General features: G+C 43.8%; 1 protein-coding gene across 1 annotated transcript in view; it reads left to right on the top strand.

Moving 5' to 3' along the window:
• The window catches only part of LOC126203191 (putative ankyrin-containing lipoprotein Lxx09580), a 65531-nt gene extending 44968 nt beyond the window's left edge, over nucleotides 1-20563 (top strand). Inside the window, exon 6 of the mRNA XM_049937434.1 lies at nucleotides 19433-20563. Within this exon, the coding sequence (XP_049793391.1) occupies nucleotides 19433-19913 (481 nt within the window). The 3' untranslated portion in view covers nucleotides 19914-20563. The remainder of the gene's footprint in view (nucleotides 1-19432) is intronic.
• The last annotated feature ends 3845 nt before the right edge of the window (nucleotides 20564-24408 follow it).

The raw sequence follows: 24408 nt of genomic DNA, 5'->3' as shown, positions 1-24408 counted from the left end.
ACAGTTCACAGTGAACATTACTTCCAAAAAAGTCAGGAATCTCTCAATGTAAGAACGTTTTAGCCATTCTACAACCCTACACGTGTATCAAGAGACAATTGAAGCTTCAGAAGGATATCATTATAAGTGAAATTACTGCGGATGGTCATAAAAAACCATAAAAAGCGATAAGAGAGCAATCGGTAGAGTAAATAAAAGAGATGGAGAGGGAAATAAAACAAACCAGGACAAGACTTGAAAAACAACACCAAAATTAGTTGGTGAAGAAAAAAAAATCAACATTGAAGCAGAGCGCGTTTTGGGAAACAATATGTAGCCAAGGTACTAATAGGAAAAACGATGTAGGCCAAAAAAGTGAAGATTTCGCTCTTTATTGGGCGGTAGACGGTTGTGGGAGATAATAAAAGACCTTATATGAAAAATTACAAACTACAGAAGACTAAACTGAACTACTTTAAGCAGTTGCTAGCATCTCAGATAGTGAACTGACATCAGTTAGTTCCAGTAAGATGACGTAGAGGAATTATGGGCAAAGTTTAATCACATTGTAAATCGTGGTCTGGAGAGTTATGTGCCTGGTAAGTAGATTAAGGACGGAAAAGACCCACCATGGTTTAATAAAGAAATTCGGAAAATGCTGAGGAAGCAGTGACTCTCGGTTCAAATGGCGACACGCGAAGGTTAGTAGAGATTAGTGCGTCTGTGAAAAGATCTAAGGATGAAACACACAACTTCCACCGTTACACCTTAGCAAAATATCTGTCGGAGAGGCGGGGAAAATTATAGTCCTATGTAAAATTGGCAAGTGAGTCACTTATTGAGCAATCTGGTGTGGAAGTTGAAGATAGAAAAACGAAAGCTGAAGTTTTAAATTTCACATTCAAAAAATCGTTCACGCAGGAGAATCGTACAAAAATACCGCCGTCTGACCGTTGGACAGACTTCCATATGGACGACGTAGTACTAAGCATCCCTAGCGTAGAGAAAACATTTGAAAGAGTTGAAACCTAGGGTCATAAGGTCTGGATGGAATATATAAGAAAGGTAAAAGAACGGACCCGCAAAATTACACACCGATATCCCTAACATCGGTTGGCTGCAGAATCGAACACATTCCCAGTTCCAATATAATATATTTTCTTGAGATTAAGCAACTTATGTCCACCAGTCAGCATGGCTTTTGAAAGCATCGCTTGTGCAGAACTCAGGTCATTGTTTTCTCAAATGATATACTGCGTAGTATGGATGAAGGACAACAGGCAGATTCCATATTTCTAGATTTCCGGAAAGCTTTTGACACGGTGCCTCACTGCAGGCTGTTGAAGAAGTAACGAGCATATGGAATAGATTCGCAGATATGTGAGTGGCTTGAAGACTTCCTAAGTAATGGGATCCAGCATGTTATGTTCGATGGCGAGTGTTCATCAGCGACAAGGATATCGTCAGTAACGTCCCAGGGAGGTGTCATAGGACCGATATTATTCTTTAATATGTAAATGATCTGGCAGACAGGGTCGGCAGTAGTCTGCTGATGATGCTGTGGTGTCGAAATTGAGTAACTGTGGGAGGATACACAATGACTTAGATCAGATGTCTAGTTGGTGTGATGAGTGGAGCTAGTTCTGAATGTAGAAAAATGTAAGTTAGTGTGTATGAGTAAGAAGATAAATCTGTAATGTTCTGACACGGCAATAGTAGTGTACCGCTTGCCACAGTCCTGTCGTTTGAATATCTGAGCGTAACGTTACAAGGCGATATGAAGGACTGTGGAAGAGAAGCCGAGTGGTCGACTTCGGCTTATTGGGAGAATTTTAGTAAAGTGTATTTCATCTATAAAGGAGATCCCATATAGGACCCTGCTCGAGCGTTTGGGATGGTTACCACGTAGGATTAAAGGAAACTATCGAAGCAATTCACAGGCGGGCTGCTAGATTTGTTACTGATAGCTTCGAACAAATATAAGTGTTAATGGAAATGTATGAATATCAAGAGCTCAGATGGAAACCCAGTTCTAAGCAAAGAAGGGAAAGCAGAAAAGTGGAGGGAGTATATAGAGGGCCTATACAACGGCGATGTACTTGAGGACAATATTATGGAAATGGGAGAGGATGTAGATAAAGATGAAATGGGAGATACGATACTGCGTGAAGAGTTTGACAGAGCACTGAAAGACCTGAGTCGAAACAGGGCCTGGGGAGTAGACAACATTCCATTAGAACTACTGACGGCCTTGCGAGAGCCAGTCCTGACAAAACTCTACCATTTGGTGAGCAAGATGTACGAGATAGGCGAAATTCCCTCAGACTTCAAGAAGAATATAATAATTCCGATCCCAAAGGAAGCAGGTGCTGACATGTGAAAATTACCGAACAATCAGTTTAATAAGTCACGGATGCAAAATACTAACGCGTATTCTCTACAGACGAATGGAAAAACTGTTAGAAGCTGACCTCGGGGAGGATCAGTTTGGATTCCGTAGAAATATTGGAACATGTGAGGCAATACTGACCCTACGACTTATCTTAGAAGCTAGAGTAAGGAAAGGCAAACCTACGTTTCTAGCATTTGCAGACTTAGAGAAAGCTTTTGACAATGTTGACTGGAATACTCTCTTTCAAATTCTGAAGGTGGCAGGGGTAAAATTACAGCGAGCGGAAGGCTATTTACAATTTGTACAGAAACCAGATGGCAGTTATAAGAGTCGAGGGGCACGAAAGGGAAGCAGTGGTTGGGAAAGGAGTGAGACAGGGTTGTAGCCTATTCCCGATGTTATTCAATCTGTATATTGAGCAAGCAGTGTAGGAAACAAAAGAAAAATTCAGAGTAGGTATTAAAATCCATGGAGAAGATATAAAAACTTTGAGGTTCGCCGATGACACTGTAATTCTGTCAGAGACAGCAAAGGACTTGGAAGAGCAGTTGAACGGAATGGACAGTGTCATGAAAGGAGGATGTAAGATGAACATCAACAAAGCAAAACGAGGATAATGGAATGTAGTCGAATTAAATCGGGTGATGCTGAGGGAATTAGATTAGGAAATGAGACACTTAAAGTAGTAAAGGAGTTTTGCTATTTGTGGAGCAAAATAACTGATGGTCGAAGTAGAGATGATATAAAATGTAGACTGGCAATGGCAAGGAAAGCGTTTCTGAAGAAGAGAAATTTGTTAACATCGAGTATTGATTTAAGTGTCAGGAAGTCGTTTCTGAAAGTATTTGTATGGAGCGTAGCCATGTATGGAAGTGAAACATGGACGATAACTAGTTTGGACAAGAAGAGAATAGGAGCTTTGGAAATGTGGTGCTACAGAAGAATGCTGAAGATTAGATGGGTAGATCATATAACTAATGAGGAGGTATTGAATAGGATTGGGGAGAAGAGAAGTTTGTGGCACAACTAGAAGAAGGGATCGGTTGGTAGGACATGTTCTGAGGCATCAAGGGATCACGAATTTAGTATTGGAGGGCACTGTGGAGGGTAAAAATCGTAGAGGGAGCCCAAGAGATGAATACACTAAACAGATTCAGACAGATGTAGGTTGCAGTAGGTACTGGGAAATGAAGAAGCTTGCACACGATAGAGTAGCATGGAGAGCTGCATCAAACCAGTCTCAGGCCTGAAGACCACAACAACAACAACAATGGAAATGCTTCAGGAACTCAAATGGGATTAGATTAGATTTAATTCCATTCCAATTGATCTGTAGTGAGGAGGTCCTCCAGGATGCACAACATGTCAGAAAAGCAATAGTACATGACAAATATTTACAACTCAAACAAATAAGCTAATGTACCATTCCACACACACTTATTTACAATGAACACATTACTGCACTGAAATTGTGCATAAGTTATATATACAGGGTGGTCCATTGATCGTGACCTGGCCAAATATCTCACGAAATAAGCGTCAAACGAAAAAACTACAAAGAACGAAACTTGTCTAGCTTGAAGGGGGAAACCAGATGGCGCTATGGTTGGCCCGCTAGATGGCGCTGCCATACGTCAAATGGATAGCAAATGCGCTTTTTTAAAATAGGAACCCACAGTTTTTATTACATATTCGTGTATGTTTTATTTGGAATGTTTTGTTTGGACCACTTTTCTCGCTTTGTGATAGATGGCGCTGTAATAGTCACAAACATATGGTTCCCAATTTTAGACGAACAGTTGGTAACAGGTATGTTTTTTAAATTAAAATACAGAACGTAGATTCGTTTGAACATTTCATTTCGGTTGTTCCAATGTGATACATGTACATTTGTGAACTTTTCATTTCTGAGAACGCATGCTGTTACATCGTGATTACCTGTAAATACCACATTAATGCAACAAATGCTCAAAATGATGTCCGTCAACCTCAATGCATTTGGCAATATGTGTAACGACATTCCTCTCAACATCGAGTTGTTCGCCTTCCGTAATGTTCACACATGCATTGATAATGCGCTGACGCATGTTGTCAGGCGTTGTCGGTGGATCACGAAAGCAAATATCCTTCAAGTTGCCCCACAGAAAGAAATCCGGGGACGTCAGATACGGTGAACGTCCGGGCCATGGTATGGTGCTTCGACGACCACTCCACCTGTCATGAAATATGCTATTCAATACCGCTTCAATAGCACGGGAGCTATGTGCCGGACATCCATCATGTTGGAAGTACATCGCCATTCTGTCATGCAGTGAAACATCTTGTAGTAACATCGGTAGAACATTACGTAGGAAATCAGCATACATTGCACCATTCAAATTGCCATCGAAAAAATGGGGGCCAATTATCCTTCCTCCCATAATGCCGCACCATTAACCCGCCAAGGTCGCTGAAGTTCCACTTGTCGCAGCCATCGTGGATTTTCCGTTGCCCAATAGTGCATACTATGCCGGTTTACGTTACCGCTGTTGGTGAATGACGCTTCGTCGCTCAATAGAACGCATGCAAAAAATCTGTCCGTCCCGTAATTTCCCATGTGCTCAGTGGCAGAACTGTATACGTTCAAAGCCGTCGCTATGCAATACCTGGTGCACAGAAATATAGTACGGGTGCAATCGATGTTGATGTAGCATTCTCAACACCGACGTTTTTGAGATTCCCGATTTTCGAGGAGTTTGTCTGCTACTGATGTGCGGATTAGCCGCGACAGCAGCTAAAACACTTACTTGGGCATCATCATTTGTTGCGGGTCGTGACTGACGTTTCACATGTGACTGAACTCTTCCTGTTTCCTTAAATAACGTAACTATCCGGCGAACGGTCTGGAAACTTGGATGATGTCCAGGATACCGAGCAGCATACGTAGGACACGGCCGTTGGGCATTTTGATCACAACAGCCATACATCAACACGATATCGACCTTTTCCGCAATTGGTAAACAGTCCATTTTAACACGGGTAATGTATCACGGAGCAAATACCGTCCGCACTGGCGGAATGTTACGTGATACCACGTGCTTATACGTTTGCGACTATTACAGTTGGTTCTACTGAGAAATTCATGAATGGAGTAGAGAGATTTGGCCACCAATAGATCCTTTAGGCTTCTCTTAAACTGAATTTCATTGGTTGTTAAGCTTTTTATGGCTGCTGGAAAGTTATTGAAAATGTGTGTTCCTGAATAATCCACACCTTTTTGTACAAGAGTAAGTGACTTTAAATCCTTGTGAATATTATTCTTATTTCTAGTATTGATTCCATGAACAAAGGTGTTGGTTTGAAAAAGTGATATATTTTTAATGGTAAATTTCATTAAGGAGCAAGTATATTCGGAAGTAGTAGTTAGTATCCCTAGTTCCCAAAACAGGCTTCTGCAAGATTTTCTTGAGTACACACCACATACAACTCTTACTTAACTTTTTGTGCCAGGAAAACTTTAGCTTGGCTTGATGAATTACCCCAAAAATAATCCCATATGACACTGTGGAATGAAAGTAAGCATAGTATGCTAGCTTTTTCATTTTTGTATCCCCTATTTCCGACACAATTCGCGTTGCAAACGGAGATTTGTTAAGACGCTTCAGCAGTTCTGTGGTGTGCTCCTCCCAGCTGAATTTATTACCAACCTGTAGCCCCAAGAATTTAACACTGTCCACTTCTTCTATCTGCTTGTCATCGTATGTTAGGCATATACTCGTGGGACACCCCTTACAAGTTCTGAACTGCATGAGTGTATTTTTTCAAAGTTTAGTGATAAAGAATTGGCTAGGAACCAGTGATTAATGTCCACAAATATTTTAGTAGCTGATCTTTCTAAGACTACACTTGATTTGCTATTTATTGCAATGTTTGTATCATTACAAACAAAACGAAATGCCTGGAGGAGCACAACTGATTTAATGAGCAGGTATCTGAAGCTAATTGCAGAATGATTGTACTTCCTCCGACATACGTTGTGCATAACGACCACGAAGTTAAGATATGAGAAATTAGGGCTAATACGGAGACACATAGATAGTCGTTTTTCTCTCGCGCTATTTGCGAGTGGAAGAGGAATGAAATGATTAGTAGTGGTACGGAGTACCCTCCGCCAAGAGCCGTACGGTGGATTGTGGAGTATTAATGTAGATGTACATGTAAAGAGTGTCCGTTCGTAAGTCTAAATAGAAACTATGAAGATTATCTTGAAACAAAAGAATTAGATACAAACGAATGAACACTATACAGTTGGTTAAGACACGGTATGTAATGTTGCTGACATAATTGGGAAAGCAATTTTATTTAGAAATGCAGTGATGTGCAAAACATGCGTACTTTTAAAATATGTAAGTTGCATAGTGGAATCATAGCTACAGGATCTGTAGCTAGTGGATATTTTTTTACACTCTGTGACGTAAAAGAGAACAAGCAAGAAGAGTTTACTTACAGAATATACAGCTATTTTGTCTGATTCTGTTGTGTCTAGACAAGACAGCCTAGACACAATGAGAGGAAGCCGAAAGGCACGCGCTTAAACTCACGCAGGCTGGCGTGAGGTCTGAAACAGGATACATAATGAATGCTATAAAGAAAAGTACGTAGCTTCTGGAATACTTAACTTTAATCCACATTTGTAGAACATCGCTTTTGATGATACATTAATAGAATCTCAATATCAATTGAATACGGCGCCTTGCTAGGTCGTAGCAAATGTAGCTGAAGGCTATGCTAACTATCGTCTCGGCAAATGAGAGCGTATTTGTCAGTAATCCATCTCAGGCAAAGTCGGCTGTACAACTGGGGCGAGTGGCAGGACCTGCCGTGTGGTGGCGCTCGGTCTGCAAATACTGACAGTGGCGACACGCGGGTCCGACGTATACTACCGGACCGCGGCTGATTTAAATGCTACCACCTAGCAAGTGTGGTGTCTGGCGGTGACACCACATTCCTTCCCCGCAAATCGGCGTACGGTGGTATTATAAGGCTTCCGCCCGCCGTGGGGAGGACCCCATGTTCACGTATGCGACGAGGTGGGGAGCCGAACAACAGGCGAGGCCGTGCCACCCGCACCCGGCCATTTGGTCCGAGGGGAGCTAGGAAACGCCTGAAAACCTAGTCCAGGGTGCACGCCAACATGCGGTGTATGCGCCCGTAAAGAGACAGGAGGGGCCGTAGGGTCGACCTCCATCGCGTCGGGGAACCCGACGGGCGAATACGACATCTGGTCTGGAGCGGGCAAGAGTTCCATGTCGGATGATAGCTGGTCACGGGAAGCGATCGGCGGCGCGTGACCCAGGGAGGCGCCTGGCGGTTGCAGCGAAGCGTCCACTGCGGGAGTCGCCGGCGGGAGAACAGGCGGCGGCGGCGGCGGCGGCGCGTCACCATGTGGCAAAATGGAAGGCATCGTCGGTAACACCTGGGGATGAGGCAAGCCAGTAGATGGGTCCCCAGGGCGCTGACCGGACGGCACCGTCGCTGAAAGCAGACGGGGAGCGGCAGAACCCGGGCGACGACAGAGGCGCAGCTGATTCAGATGCCGACGCACCTCACCAGCGGCCCCCAAAACCAGATACATAGCGCGGCCGAGGCAGCGAAGAATGCGCCCTGCGAGCCAACGCCGTGAACCTCGATAGTGGCGATAGTATACAACGTCGCCTGGAGCAAAAGCAGGTGGCTGCCGCTGCACAGGAACCTGACGCAGCGGATGTAGCAAAGACATCAAGGTTCGATGAGGACGACCGTGGAGCAACTCAGCCGGCGAGCGACCATCTCGGGGCTGAGAGCGATACGAAGACAAGAAGAGCAATAACGCGTCCTCCCGAGAATGTGACTCTTTCAACTTCAACATCTGGGAATTGAAAGTCGGGACCAATCGTTCAGCGGCACCGTTTGACTGAGGCGAAAACGGCGCGGATGTCAGATGTTGAATACCATTGGCCTTGCAGAATGACTGAAATTCCGCGGACATGAATTGTGGGCCATTGTCGGAAACAATAGTCTGTGGAAGACCTTCAATGCAAAAGATAGCGGATAACGCTTGGATGGTGGCAGATGACGTCGTGGAAGACATCCGTACAACAAAAGGACAATTACTGAAGGAATCGACCACAACCAACCATCGAGCATTCCAGAATGGACCAGCAAAATCGATGTGTAAGCGTTGCCAAGGGGAAGTGGCTTTTGGCCATGCAAAGAATTTCCGCGGTGGGGCGGATTGTTGTTCGGCACACGCCATGCAAGAAGAGCACATATTCGTAATTGCAGCATCGACTCCGAACCAAGTACAGTGCTGACGAGCAAGTTGTTTCGTTCGCACTATACCCCAATGTCCTTGGTGGAGAAGCCGTAAGACAGAGGACTGTAACGAACGTGGGACCACGACCCGGGACTGATCATTATCAGAGCGCAACAGCAAAACACCACGTCGGACAAAAAGTCTCTCCTTGTGAGCAAAAAATCGGCGAACCAACGAATCCGCGATCCGTGACTTTGACAAGGGCCATTGCGTAGCAAGAAAGCGCAAAACGGTAGCAAGGACAGGGTCTGCAGCTGTAGCTGTAGCTAGACGACGAAAATCAATCGGAAACGATTCGACCACGTCATCGGTTTCCGAATCAATGAACATGCAAGCAAGTTCGGAAGAATCGAATGCTCTATCCTCAGCAACAGGCAAACGGGATAACGCATCAGCGTTGCCGTGCTTAGCAGTGGACCGATACAAGATATCGTAGTGGTACTGCGAGAGGAAAATTGACCAGCGAATGAATTTCTGCGCTGTACGTGGAGGTACAGGCTTGTTCAGATGAAAAAGCGATGTCAAAGGTTTGTGGTCTGTGATGATGGTAAAGTGACGACCATACAAGAAATCATGAAACTTTGTAACACCAAATACGAGAGCCAAAGCTTCTTTCTCAATCTGTGAATAATGTCTTTACGCAGACGAGAGCAATTTGGACGCAAAGGCAATAGGGCGATCATGCGATCCATCTTTGTGCGCAAGCACAGCACCGATCCCGAAATCCGATGCATCCACCACCAACAAAATGGGTTTCTGAGGATCGAATGGCGTAAGGCAAGTATTGGAAAGCAACGCCGATTTCAACTGGCGAAAGGCGCGTTCGCATTCCGTCGTCCAGACGAACGGAACACCTTTACGGCGTAAGCGATGAAGCGGAGCTGAAATGGAAGAGGCATGTGGTATATATTTATGGTAATAATTAATTTTTCCCAGCACACTCTGTAGCTGCTTCAAATTCTGCGGCGAAGGCAAGTCCTGTATGGCACGGAGGTGCTCGGGACTGGGATGTATGCCTTGGGCATTGATTACATGTCCAAAATATGGTAAGTCACGAGCAAAAAACACACATTTGTCCTTCCGCAAGCGAAGACCATTTTGTCGCAAGACCTGAAATAATGGCCGGCCGCGGTGGCCGTGCGGTTCTAGGCGCTCCAGTCCGGAGCCGCGCTGCTGCTACAGTCGCAGGTTCGACTCTTGCCTCGGGCATGGGTGTGTGTGATGTCCTTAGATTAGTTAGGTTTAAGTAGTTCTAAGTTCTAGGGGACTAATGACCACAGCAGTTGAGTCCCATAGTGCTCAGAGCCATTTGAACCATTTTTTGAACCTGAAATAATGTACTGAGATTGGCTAAATGTTCTTCTTCTGTCTTTCCGAAGATCACAATATCGTTCAGACAGTTTGCTGCAGTTGGGACCGAGGCACAAACAGTTTGCAAATATTGCTGAAACAATGCAGGGGCGGATGCACACCCGAATGGCAGTCTTTTGGACCGATACAAACCAAGATGCGTGTTAACCACCAAGACGCACTGGGATTCGTCGTCCACTGGTATTTGCAAGTACGCATCTCCTAGGTCCAACTTCGAAAAATATTTACCCGGGCACAGTTTGTCAAAAAGATCTTCAGGGCGGGGTAAAGGAAAAGTTGCAATCACTAGTTGTGGATTCACTGTTGCCTTGAAGTCCACACAAAGTCTCAATTTTCTGGAAGGTTTTGGCAAAATTACTAAGGGTGATGCCCAGAGAGAAGCCTGCACACGTTCAATCACACCTTGTGATTCCAATTCGTGTAATGTTCTTGCGACCTCATCATGCAATGCGTGGGGAACATTGCGCGCTCTGAAAAATTTCGGTTGCGCGCCAACTTTCAGTTCCAAATGTGCTTCATAGTTCTTAGCGCAACCAAGGCCCGGTGCAAAAATGTCTGCAAATTCTTCACATAGACGAGATACACTGGCTGAAGGCAGAGTCCGGTTCACTGATAGGACCTGATTTACTATAGACAAGTTAAACAACTGAAATAAATCTAAACCAAACAAGTTCACTGCAGAAGAAGAATGTAAAATGACACAAGTTTTGTTTGTCCCGTGTATGTTGCAAGAAGGCTGCACTGTCCTAACACAGGGATATTCTGACCTGAATATGTAGTTAGCTTAACATTTGTGGCACGCAACGGAGGTGCGCTCAGTTGTTTGTACGTGTCTTTATTGATCAATGAAACTGCAGCTCCGGTATCGAGCTGGAATGGGACCACGTGGCCAAGAATGTCCAAGTCTACAAAAAGTTTATTGTCCCGCTGACGACAAGAGCGACTGTTTTGTGCAACGTGAACAGACACTGGTACAGAATCACTTGCTAATTGACGTGATTTCCGGCAACTTCAACGCACACTGTTTGTGGGACGAACACAGTCACTGTAGAGGGAGTGTCACTGTGCGGAGTGGAATTAACTACATGAATGTCCATGGGCGAAGGTTCACGAGCCTGAGTGTTCGTGGTTCGATTCCGATTCAGGTGTGAAGCAAAGGGCCTGGAATGGTTGTGAATGTCCGATCTGAGCTTTTTCTGGCAAACACTCTGAACATGTTTGTTACAGAAAAAGCAAATAGCTTGGCGTGATGGGCAATTCTCACGCGAATGTCTGGTTGCACACCACGGGCATGATTTCACTGCATTTGCATGCTGGCGCGGCACACGTGGCTGCGCGGACGGGCGCGAGGGCTGTTTACCGTTTCGTGCAGCGCGCCCGGCGGGCCAGTTAATATGACACACAGCTGGCGAAGTTTCAAATGATTCCTGAGCAAAGTCAAGTGTGTCTTGCCTATCCAATATGTCTATCACTTGTTGAAGGGAGGGATTGACTAGTTTCAAAATCCGTTCCCTGATACGAACATCAGAAACGTTCTGTGCAATTGCAGCACGCACCATAGTATCTGAATAAGGGAGTCCACATTCACACTCAAAAGCACAATCGCTAGTAAGGCCTTGCAAAGTTGCAACCCACTCCCGATTAGTTTGACCGGCCGTACATTTTGTATGAAAGAAAGTATACCTTTTTGCAACTACATTGACTGATTCCTTGAAATATGCATCTAAAGCAGACAAAATTTCTTCGTAGGACAGAGTTGCTACGTCGCGGCGGGGAAATAATTTCACTATCACACGGTGCGTCTGCACCCCTACACACGCCAATAAGTGAGGCTGCCGCTCGTTACCTTGAATTCTGTAGGCGGCGAGATGGAATCCAAATTGGCGTGACCACTCCGTCCAGCTTTCCATTGCCGCATCGAATTGACGAAAAGGTGGTGCAACTGCGTGTTGTGGCTGCGGTAGCGGTCGAGCGGAGGCGGCCGCATCATTTTGCATTGCATGTTGACCCCGGACGAGCTGTCCAAGGGCATCCAATAACGAATGCGTCTGCTGATTCTGCAAGCGATAAAATTCGGACAGTACATCTGGAGAATGTGGCGAGCCATGACACAAGTAAATTAGGGCAATACGAACGCTAAATCCTCTTTTGAGACTCGTCCCCAAATATGTTGTGTCTAGACGAGACAGCCTAGACACAATGAGAGGAAGCCGAAAGGCACGCGCTTAAACTCACGCAGGCTGGCGTGAGGTCTGAAACAGGATACGTAATGAATTCTATAAAGAAAAGTACGTAGCTTCTGGAATACTTAACTTTAATCCACATTTGTAGAACATCGCTTTTGATGATACATTAATAGAATCTCAATATCAATTGAATACGGCGCCTTGCTAGGTCGTAGCAAATGTAGCTGAAGGCTATGCTAACTAGTCTCGGCAAATGAGAGCGTATTTGTCAGTAATCCATCTCAGGCAAAGTCGGCTGTACAACTGGGGCGAGTGCCAGGACGTCTCTCTAGACCTGCCGTGTGGTGGCGCTCGGTCTGCAATTACTGACAGTGGCGACACGCGGGTCCGACGTATACTACCGGACTGCGGCCGATTTAAATGCTACCACCTAGCAAGTGTGGTGTCTGGCGGTGGCACCACAGATTCAGCTCTCTGTTTGGGGCAACATGTAAATCGTGAGATTAGAAAATAAGACAGAAACCAAACTTTAATTTTAGTACAAATGAGAAAACTTTGTATATGCACAACACTTACCTCTCACTGTACATATACAGCAGGCCACAGTAGGAGTATATTGACACCGTACACTTGCCAGTGACGCCGTGGGCACGTGACGTGATAAAGAAAGTATATAATTGGAGCAGGAACAAAGGAATAATTCTATCGATGGTGCATGCAAACCACAAACTGGGAACTCCACTGACATAGCGATTTTGAGAAAGGAGACTGAGTATATTAGCTTTGCAACAACAGCATCTTGCTTTGCCATGCACACACACACACACACACACACACACACACACACACACACACACACACACACACACACATATATATATATATATATATATATATATATATATATAATTCTCTGTCCTCCTTGTATCACTTGCTATAGATGCACCGTCCTTCTTTTATCACTTGCTATACATGCTGAGGGATTGTAGCATGTGAACAGTCATCTAGCTTTGCCATTTCTGGTAGACACGTCCTAGAGTCCATCTATAGCAAGTGATAAAAGAAGGACTGTGAAGCCTGTGTGCTCAGGCCTGCCAAGTCTGTAAAGTAGGATAAGCGGTGATCTGTCGCAGATATGACGATAGGGTACAAAGTTGCTGCAGGCACAAGTGGTTTGGAGTGTACAGTTCAACGCACATCACTGAAAATTGAAATCTGTAGCAGACGACCACTGCGACTTCCTATGTTGACCCAACAATTGCAGAGGGGAAAGGATAATTGAGATAGGAGCGGAGAGCAATGTAAACGTGCTACTGGTCAGATGAATTACGTTTTGGGCTGCTCGAAACGCGCACCGTGCCACAGACACAGGACATTGAGGGCTGTATTGTGATGCAGGGGACATTCACCAGCGCTTTCTGGGGTAAGGATCTACGGCACGCTGACGCCGTATGACTGCGTGAACATTAATGATGACCAGCTACATCTTTTTGCATGATTTGCAGCGGCGATGTCGTCTTTCAGTAGGACAACACTCTGTGTCACAATGCAAGACTAGTGGTACATTATTTTGAGCAGCATCATAGCGAAATTTGCCTAATCTGAATCCGATATAGCAACGTGTGGGATGCCACTGGAAGTCAGTTTCACGTCCCCAAACCACCAATCCATAATTTATGAGAATTGTGTAACCTGTGCGTAACAGTGCTGTGCTTATAAAATTTGGATCAACCGATCAGTAGGAAAAATATGCCATGGCAGAAGCATGTGGCGACTGAACATATTCCATCTGCACTTTGAGAGTAGCGTTGCACAAATGGTGACAACACATGTAAACACAGCAACGACACTGTGACAAAAGGGCGACAGTAGGAAACCACAAAACGTTATTCCACGTGCCTCCAAGGCATAAATAAACACTGAAATAACACAACGACGTTATATTTAGAGGATTAAGTGGACAAAGGCTATGATAATCAGCATAATATGAGTAATACTTACAAGCGGTGCCATTACGTGTGGCAAAGAACTGCAATGAAGATGAAATACGGCTTTACGCATTACGCAGCAGAAGGGCAAAGTAGCCTCGAATGGAAGAGACAATGGACGAGGACGGAACGCTGTCCTCGACGTGGGAAGCAATTACGCACTGTCTTTACCTTTCTATAACCCTATTTGTGAATCCAGAGATGAGTGGATCCTCAGGAGCATATCATTACAGGGGGAAGTACTGTGGAAGGCCAAGACAGCATCGTACTTACTTTTACCAGGAAGAAATATGTAAGATGATGAAATCATTTTTGAAAATAAAGTAACGAGTGTCAATAGAATAAATGTGGATTTTTTAAAAGCAGCTATTGGCTGTAATTGGTAGAGAGTTTACATGTACATACGAGTGTTATGAACATTTTACCAGAACCAATATTTCCTAGCGAATTTATTGTGGGCTTGCAGTGTCCATGACAGAGAAATGAAACAGATCATAATTGCAAGGTTCTAGATTGACAATATTACGCTATGCTGACTAAATATTTTGGCATGGCTAGTAAATAGCATAGTTAAGCCATCACAGAATTCACAATGCCTGGTTTCAGCTTATTGCCGATCTGTTACAAAACGGAAGAAACGCTACTGTAACAATAATAGATTCAACTGGCTGAAGATTAAGATTAGAAAGAATCTAAGAATTTATAAAGAAGTAACCCCTGCATGCCATAACATACCAAAAAGGAGTATCCCGAAACGGGTATGACCTCTTAGACTGAGAATGTAAATAAAATATGAAGCTGCATGAAAGGTCATTATGCGAAACAGTAGTTATTTCGTTAAAATTGTCAATGCTCGATAGTGCATTCAGAGGACTGTCCACCTAGCACTACCTCGTGGCCTCTCTATGGAGTGTTTTATTTGGCTTTCTATGCAGCCAGTGGCCACTGTAGTTAGTCCCATTTTGTCAGTTTTTTTACAGTGCTCGCTAAAAAGGTTTCCTTTAGGTTTTACTTTGATTTTACATATTTCTTTCTCTTTTTCTTTTGTTTTTAGCTTTGTAATATACTTCACAATTTACTGTTGGATACACACTTTAGCTGTGTGGAAACATTTTAATTAATGACGATACATATTTGCTTTAAACAACTGGGACACTGACGCAGGAAATTTGTTTTACTATCTCAGTAGCGACTTCTGCCAGCTACAGCTCGTGTCTGTATATCTACAGGACGCTTTCAGGCCATCTCCAGTACTTGCTCATGTAACTACGTGTACAAACTGCGTCATGTTTATATCCGTATCAGAATATTCCTAATGGTATGTTATGGCTTGAGGCATATCAACTTTTCTATATATTCGTAGATTATTCTGCTGCCAATTAATCCTATTATTGTGGCATTAGCGTTTTCTGCATTTAGTAACCTCCCTGATGATGGCTGTAAGCCGTTACTGCTCGTTGTGTATTGTACAGTAATGTGCAATAAGGATGGACATTCATGAACAAAATACCTGATCATGTCCACATGGTAGCCTTCATGACCGCGAATATCATGAGCAAAATAAGACATTACAATCAGCACGCCTTCTACTGACCACCACATGTGTTAACAGAACACAGTCTTATATCAGTTCATATGACGTCACGACATCGTTAGGACTACAGGTTTGTTTATAAATAAATCTTCTGCTACCAGTCACGATTTTTCTTTATTTACTTTTCGCACGACGCATTTCGGGAAATGATTCCCATTTTCAAGTGCGCTTTTTGTGTGCATTAAGACATTTCTATTGATGTTGTCAATGTGTGAGAGACTACTTCATTTCGTTGACTTTTAAGTTTTCTAATGGTCCATTTGTGGAGAGTCTCACACACACTAAACGTCACACACAATTTGTTGTACACATTACACATCGAAAATATCTTATATAAACAAAACAGTTACAAAGATGGCTTAATACACATAAAAATCGCACTTGAAAATGGGAATCATTTCCCGAAACGCGTCGTGCGAAAAGTAAATAAAGAACAATCGTGACAGGTAGCACAAGATTTATTTATAAACAAACCTATTGTTTTCACAGTCGCAGGCTTTCAAAAAACATTTATAATGGATCAGATCAGATCTTTAGGACTGCGTTTAGTACCATAGCAGAAGACTACTGCTGAGAGTTGCAGGCCATGGACGTCAAGCAATGTATCTGAACGTCATAGAAGACAAGAAAACAGTGGAAAACAACATCTATCCTAGATCCATACGGCTTTTCATTTCATTGGACCACCCCAGGAAGGACAGTTTTATGATCGTAGGCCTGATGACCCACAAACTAGATGATCTTAGATGATATTACAAGGTCACCAGGTACTGACAAGGAATAAAACAAACAATGTTATGCTGAACACACAAATCAAGGCTGTTAGGTAGCAGATAATAACCGATCTCAGAGAGAAATTATGCGGATTGTATTAAGTTTATGTATGTAATCCCACATAGTAGGCTAAACTCAGTATCGAGCTGGATGATTGGAAAAAAATAGCTTTAAATACCAGAGAAACGTACATTCACATAAAATTGAAACAAAAAATTTAATGATCACCCTGGCCCTAAACCACTATTTCAGGGATAGGATGGTTAAAGACACTCATGCTTGAGCAATAAATAACTACTTTTAACTATCTCCTAAATTGAAAGCTCTAAAACAAAGTTTAAGATATCTGATCATGCTAAACAACAAATCTCCAGTCTAGTCGTGATGTGGTACAAATTTCAAACTGTCACTACAAATACATTACATTATAGTCCAGGTTAAGCATGTCAGAACGGTTTTCAATGAAGTCAGTGCATATTTGTTCATTCTATGGTGAATGATTTAATTATCTCTATTCAGTGAATTAAATTGATATCAGTTACATTTTTGCTTATGCAAAGTACATTTTATCGAAACTACTAACCACAACAGAATGATATTTTTACGTTAGCTTCTGGTTGCTGCCGCCTACGATCAGATGGAACGTTTTGATAATATTTTACAAGAGTCGTTAGAGAAAAAATGAAAGCTAAAAATTATAAATGAAAAACGTTCGCAGAATCATAAAGTTAAAACTACATTATCATAAATTTATTTGTTTATAAGGTGTCATTGGTATTTTTCTGACTAAATCATCTTCTTTAGTATTTGTATGTACCATAAGGGAAGAACGCTAAAGCAACCAATAATATGTAAAACCAGATTGTTGGTAATGCTGCAACGATTTGGACTGATCCGTCGTGATTAATGAGGTATATATGTGTATAGTATTCGGAAAAACTCCAGAAAAAATGCTAAGAAAGTTTATGAGCTGACAGTATTGAGTTTCTTAGATGTGATTTTTCGTCAGGTCCACAAATTGACATCAGTGGCAAGAACGAGACTCATCAAATTGCCTGGTGTGGTGTCCTTTCACAGTTCACCTGGGTGTAACATGCGCCTGTACCCGGTTTGCAGCTGAGACACACCATTAGTGGTGTAACACCACACGTGTATAGCAGAATCTCCACGCACTGTACGTGACGTGTGTGTCTGCTTGAACAATAGTTTTAGTGCAAATAGCTCCCCTCCTTGTAACAGCCAAAACGCTTGAGACGCAGAAGCGCACATATGATTCTCCTGACAGAATACAGACTTCCGGTACTTCAGTCACCAAGAAAATCAGCTGTCTTGAAGCATAGAGGATGTTGCCTTGGAACTGATGATGAGGGAACCAGTTGCTAATTAAAGTGTGGTTTCCAGAAAATGTACAATACCACTGAGAGCATGTGGTAAGGTAAATGTCTGACAGTGTCACTAATCGTGATTACCATAACATCAGTGGTGATAGACAAATATCTCTACATGAGTCAGTGTAGTTGCTCCATACTAAAGTGTCCTGTGCTACATCTAAGGGTTTCACTCGGACTTGTACGACTTTTTTTAATATGTGGGTGTGACTTTGACCTCACTAGGTGCTGTATGTGTTGTATAACTGAACCTGCACCATTGCCAGTAGTCTGCATCAGATTGTGGGTCCACACACCAGATGCAGGCGAAGGTGTACTGCCCGCACTAGTATCATTACTAATGAGGCGCGGTGTTGGTCAAAAGCGCTTCCAGGCTTTTGGCCTCTGTACAGTCATTGAGAAAGCACACTTCCTGTCACATCATTTGATAGGAATTTACACAGTTCTCAGAACACTGTGATCGATTTTTCAGTATATGAAGCGTCTGTGTTTTAGTTCAAACACTGAAATTAGTACCTGCATGTGCACTATTTATGTAATAGAAAAGAAGTAATTACTTGATCAGTTCATAATTGTTGAATTTAACAGCTGCAATATGTCACTTAGCGGAGCAAAAGAACGAATTTGGTGGCAGTGGTCTTTAGATGATAAAGCATTTACTCAGGTTCCTCCTGAGCACATGCAAAACACAATTTTCATCATAAAAATAGGTATTTTTATTAGGCTCATTGCAGTGAAGCTGTGACATGCCAATGACACGCTGCCTTTCACAGTGCATACATCAGTGGTGCGAAGTGCACAGTGTGTTCAGGAAGCCAAGGTGTACTTAGTGCAGTATTTTGTATGGTATTCTAGACAAGTGCATGAAACATTAATTTACTCCCATAGCCAACAAGTTTTATTCTTGTCTTCAGAAACACAGCAGCCACGTGAATTTAGGTGGGAAGTTTGTGTGTTTGGGTGTGTGTCACTGCTACGTCTGGAATACTTTGGATAACTGCTTTATAGGTAAATGGTTGCTTTCTATGATTGATAAGACTGTATCAAGAAACTTTCTGAATAACTAAGTAAAATTTTTTTCTGCCATGGCAGGAAATTTTCTTTACATACCTCGAGATCTGATTATTTAAGAAAGGACTGTTGCACTTAAAACAGTAGTGTTGTATGCATAAAGTGTCTGTATCAATGGAGTTTAACGTCTGCATGCTCCACTGTCAGAAATGTGCGTGACTGAGTATGGTACAGTTGTTTACCTGTACTGTAATATACAGATATTTCCCATTGTTAAGTATCATAGAAGGGAGAATTTGTAGATTCACTGGGCAGATGTGTTTCTAGAAGTGCTAACAGTTCTGTATTTATGACACTTTTCTTCATCAGGGGTGTGTGCTTTGGCAGAAGCTGAGCATTTATGGATTTTGCGCAGGAGGCTCCCTGAACGAGAGAGGGACAGGAGACTGATCCAGTCAGCTAAGAAGGGGGCAGTGCAGGAGATGCGGGTGCTGCTCGAAGCTGGTGCATATGTGCGGGCATTTGACGAGAACAGGAACACCGCCTTGCATTGGGCGGCAGCGAGTGGAAGTGTGGAGGCTGTGAGGCTTCTGCTGCAGGCCAGGGCGTCTGTGAACGCCAGGAACAACAGGCGCGAGACGCCTCTGTACTACGCCGTATGGAACGGCAGTGCGGCTGTGGTGCGGCTACTGGTTGGGTCCTCTGCCGACCCCAACGCCAGGGCTGACGATGCGAGTACGCCTCTGCACTGGGCGGCGTACTGGGGCCACGCGGAGGCGGCGGCAGCGCTTCTGGAGGCGGGCGCCGACAGAGGGGCCAGAGACGCCGACGGGGACACACCGCTGGACAAGGCCAGGCAGAGCAAGAAGCAGAAGCTGGTAGACATGCTGACGTGACGCAAGCGGTCCGACAAACATCGCGGCAGTAAGGCAAAATGAGCTCAACTGCCTCACTTTTCGTTACTTTTTAAATTAAAAATACACCTCTCACCTATTCTTTCCATCTGTACAATGTAGTACATGTAATTACTCCAGTATCAGCACAACGGCGACAATGATCGATATCTACTAAATAATGTAAGATGAGCAACACTCCTACTGCGAAAACTCAACTAAAATACTCCATTTGTAGTAAACACCAGTTTCCTATAAATTTTTGATTGCTGAAAATTATTTGATAGGAGCATGTTTGGTGCATTTGAAACCACTGCAATATTCAAGATACACAGAGTACTATCACACTGCTACAGCAGATTTTCCCTCTATCCACATCTTCTTTCTGTCCATCTTCAGTGCATTTCCTTCATGTTCACGTCATGTTGGAAGGGACTCTGCAGGGGCTGTGACGCAACTCGCCGTGCAACGCCACACGAGTGGGACTTCTGACAGCGCTCTCGCTGCCTGACCCAGCATTCTGCCGAGCTATAGACCGCAGGAGCTGTAAAACTTAGTTATTTGTATAGGTAACCGAATCAGAAAACTGCACATGACGTACAATATGTAAATGCTGCTCTGAAGAAACATAAAGCAATGGTGCTCGTATCTTTTTTTTTTTTTTTTAAATGGCTATATAGATCTTATGAACTTCGCAGTTTGCCAAAGGCAGTGTTGAAATAATAATAAAAGTCTGAATTTTCAAAACAGGGTATTGCTGCAGACTCATGGGTACTAGCTGCAACCTGTCTTCCAAAACTGTAATAGAAGAACACTGCAAAGTAATGCTGCTCAAAACTTAGAAAATACAGCTACAAAATTAGGAGCTAGTGGATCAGTCTAAAAAGAAATATATACCACAGTTCCATTTTTTTTTGCAATAAAGCAGTTTATGCAGTGGCAGATACAGGAACACAGTCAGTAATAAAAGGTAACACATGTAAGAAATAAAATTTCTATCCTGTACCACCCACAATAAAATTGCACTGTGCAGTCTCCCCAATGCGGCCAGCATCTATGTTTGACGTATATCAACATGCTATAACTACTCACAAACGGCAATTGGCAAAAGTAGGAATTGTGTATGGGGCAGAGGGGTACATAAATCATGTTCGGGCACACAGAAAATTGATAAGTTGTCATCATGCGGAAGCTGAATGACTTATCTGACGTCCAAAACCGCATGATCATTGGCTTTGCGGTGAAAGATGGAAGCATTTTGAAATGGGGAAGTTTGTAAACTATTCACATGCCACCGTTGTTAAAGATACCGTGCATGGCAAAATGACGACACCCACATTTGGTGCGAAGTCAACTGTGGTGCACCATGAGCCAGAGCTGATGGGTTAGCGATAGCTGTGGAAATATTTATATGTGAATAGATGTGCAACAGTTGAGCAACTGGCCACCCTGATGAATGAATGGGCTACCTACAGTGCGTCCTTAACGACTGTTAAGCGAACGTTGCAGCGTATGTGGTTCCATATCAGATGCCTGGTTCAGGCACCCATTCTGACTGCTATTCATCGACAATGAAGGTTGCAGTTTGCACGTCAGTACTGCAACTTACTGCCCACTGAGTGGCGACAGGTGGCATTTTCATGTGAACCACGTTTTATGTCCATCAGACAGGTGGAAACCACCCTGCAACAATCGTCAGAAGAGTCCAGGCTGGGGGAGGGAGCGTTATGACCTGGGATATGTTTCTGTGGCATTCCGTGGCATCTCGTCATTCTGGAAGGCGCCATGCAGCAACAAAAGAATGCATCCGAAGTGTCACACAGCCCATGGTGTACATGTGTGGTTCGAAAATAGTCAGAAATGTAAAAGTGTGCATTTCACAGAATACAAAGATCCTACGGTTTCAATGCATGTGGATCAAAATTGGAATCAGTTGACTCATATGATTACGTGGGTAATAAAAGACAGGGATATAAAACTAGTGATCACATGGGCTCAGTCATAGGTAAGGCAGGTGGCAGACCACATTAGCAGGATACATAAAAATTCAGTGATTCTACAATGGGGACTGCATACAAATAATTTGTGCAACTCATACGTGAATATTATTCTGGTGTGTTGGATCCAAACGGAATAAAACTAACAGGTGATACTGAATATAATCAAAAAGGGCAGTGGGTGGGAGAGTGTCACGCAAATGCCGAATAAGTGGAAGTGGCAGGCGGGTGGTGTCTACCAAATGCCCACACTTTAAGGCTTCAGAAACTAGTATTACGTGAAGGTCATGGGAATATACTATTACATTGTACGTAAGGGACTCCAAAGACAATGTCAGGGTAATTACAGTGCACACATAGGCAACTGAGCAGTCATTCTCGCTGTGCTCCATATGCAAATGGAAGTGGAAGAGACACTACCACGGAGGTACACTTTGCCATACGCACGAGTGGTTTGTAGAGATGAGGAAATATGCAGAATCCCTCCTGAGTAATGTACAGTAAAGGGCAGAGTGTACACCACACCAGTTGTGACTGATTTCTTTCACTACTGGGCCAGCGAAAAAGATTGTCTGTAATGTCTCTACATGTGGTATTATCGGGCTTCCATTACAGCAAAAATCTCTACACTGGTGTACAAAGCATCTAGCCAAAACTTTGTACGTTATACCTTTAATGCCAGTTCTCTTCATTTACACAATAGGGTTTTGTGGAAAGGTTCGAAATTCCTTGGCGCAGTAGGTAGAAAGCCATGTGAGATGTGTGCATTGTCAAGATGTGATATGGCATCGTCTATTTGTGCACACACACTCTTGTGTGTTGCATAGATTTATTCCCCAACCTTGGGCGGCGAAGAGTGTAACTCAGTGTACAGGGTCGAAGGATGAGAGTGATTAAGGGAGGAATTCTGCAGTAATGACGGTGGTTAAAATGCGAAGGATTACTGGGAGCCAGAAGCCGCTCAGTGCTACAATACCGTGGCGTCATTGGGTCAGCGGAGTGCCGATTTAAGCAGCATAAGGGAGGAGACTGCGTCTCTGGCCAGCTCGCCGCACGCCAGGGTGTCAACATGCAGGGCAGTAATCGGGTCAGTTACCCAGCTAAGCGACACCAGAATATTCCACCGACCGACTGGGGAAGAACCGCAGACATCAGAGGCAGAAAACCGTATTTAAGGACCGGCAGCCTGGTCGTCAACATCGTCTGTCGTGGGGCATTGGAGTCTCGGTCATTTAGCGCCGCCACCAGGTCGTAATCGTCACTGCTGTCGCAACCTTAGTACTGATCACCGTCGTAATGCAGGCTATCGCCTAGGAGGCGCCAGAGTGACACAACCGCCGTAACCATCGACGGACACCGTCAACAGGCAGCCGCCTGTCAAGGGAGTCGCTGTTGGATGTGCGTGGTGGTAACGCACTGTCGCCATCGTTCTGGGATGCTGCCGGGGCAGGGGCCGGGGACCCTTGCCCCTGCTGACGCCACGCAGCTGCCACTTGAGATGGCCGGTGAGACGGGCACTTACTCTTCGCAATGCCGCCAAGCTCCCTCAACCGCGATCACAACAATGGAACGTGCTTCCAGCCACCGCTGTAGGTCCTGTTTCGAGTTACGCCAACGCAGATACAGACGCATTAGCGGTCGCACATGTGAACGTCCGCCAGCCACGTCCGTCGCCGGCAAGAATATTGCGAGTGGAAGCAAACCTTGCTCAGGGAACCCACAACCAACGCATTGCAGTTGATTAAAGTTATTAATCTGTCTTCAGGAGCCATCCGTGGACACACTCCCACCATCCTATTCCTCGCGCCCAGCAGAGAACCCACGTTCAACCTGACGGTGGCCAGTGGAGTCCCGTGCCCGTTAACACGCTCTGTCTGCACTCGAATCAAATGTGGCAGTACCGAAAATCTGTTGACGAATCGACTGAAATGGTCACGTCCCAAAACTGTGTAGCTTTGATTGTTAATCTGCTCTAGTTTTGTCGTACAAGATTCCTCTACGTTGACTAACTAATTGAAGTATTTAAAAATAGATATGTTATATTTTCACATATAGTAAGGAATACTGCCACAAATATGGTGCTACACAGTAAGTACATGTCTCTAACGCTCTGTTCTTGATAGAAATTGTAATGTTTATTTAATTCAATGAGCCTGTTCTCACAGCAGTCAATGAAAATATTTTCTATACAAAATATTTCATGAGTTCATAGCGAGCTAGCTCATTACAAAGCAAGTGAAGAATTACAACTAGTAGGAAGGTACACACTTTACAATTTGACGTACAAAAACCACCAATAAGTCTGCTTGAATCGGACGTAGTTGTTGTGAGCGCTTAACATTAGTCACACTGCTCTTTACACACTGAAGAGCCAAAGAAACTGGTACACCTGCCTGATACTGTGTAGGGCTCCCATGAGCATGGGAAGTGCCGCAACAAGACGTGGCTTAGACTCGACTAATGTCTGAAGTAGTGATGGAAGGAAATGACAACACGAAACC

The sequence above is a fragment of the Schistocerca nitens genome, chromosome 9, assembly GCF_023898315.1.
Source record: "Schistocerca nitens isolate TAMUIC-IGC-003100 chromosome 9, iqSchNite1.1, whole genome shotgun sequence".
Classification (NCBI taxonomy): Eukaryota; Metazoa; Arthropoda; class Insecta; order Orthoptera; family Acrididae; genus Schistocerca; species Schistocerca nitens.
This window is presented reverse-complemented; position numbering and strand designations above follow the sequence as displayed.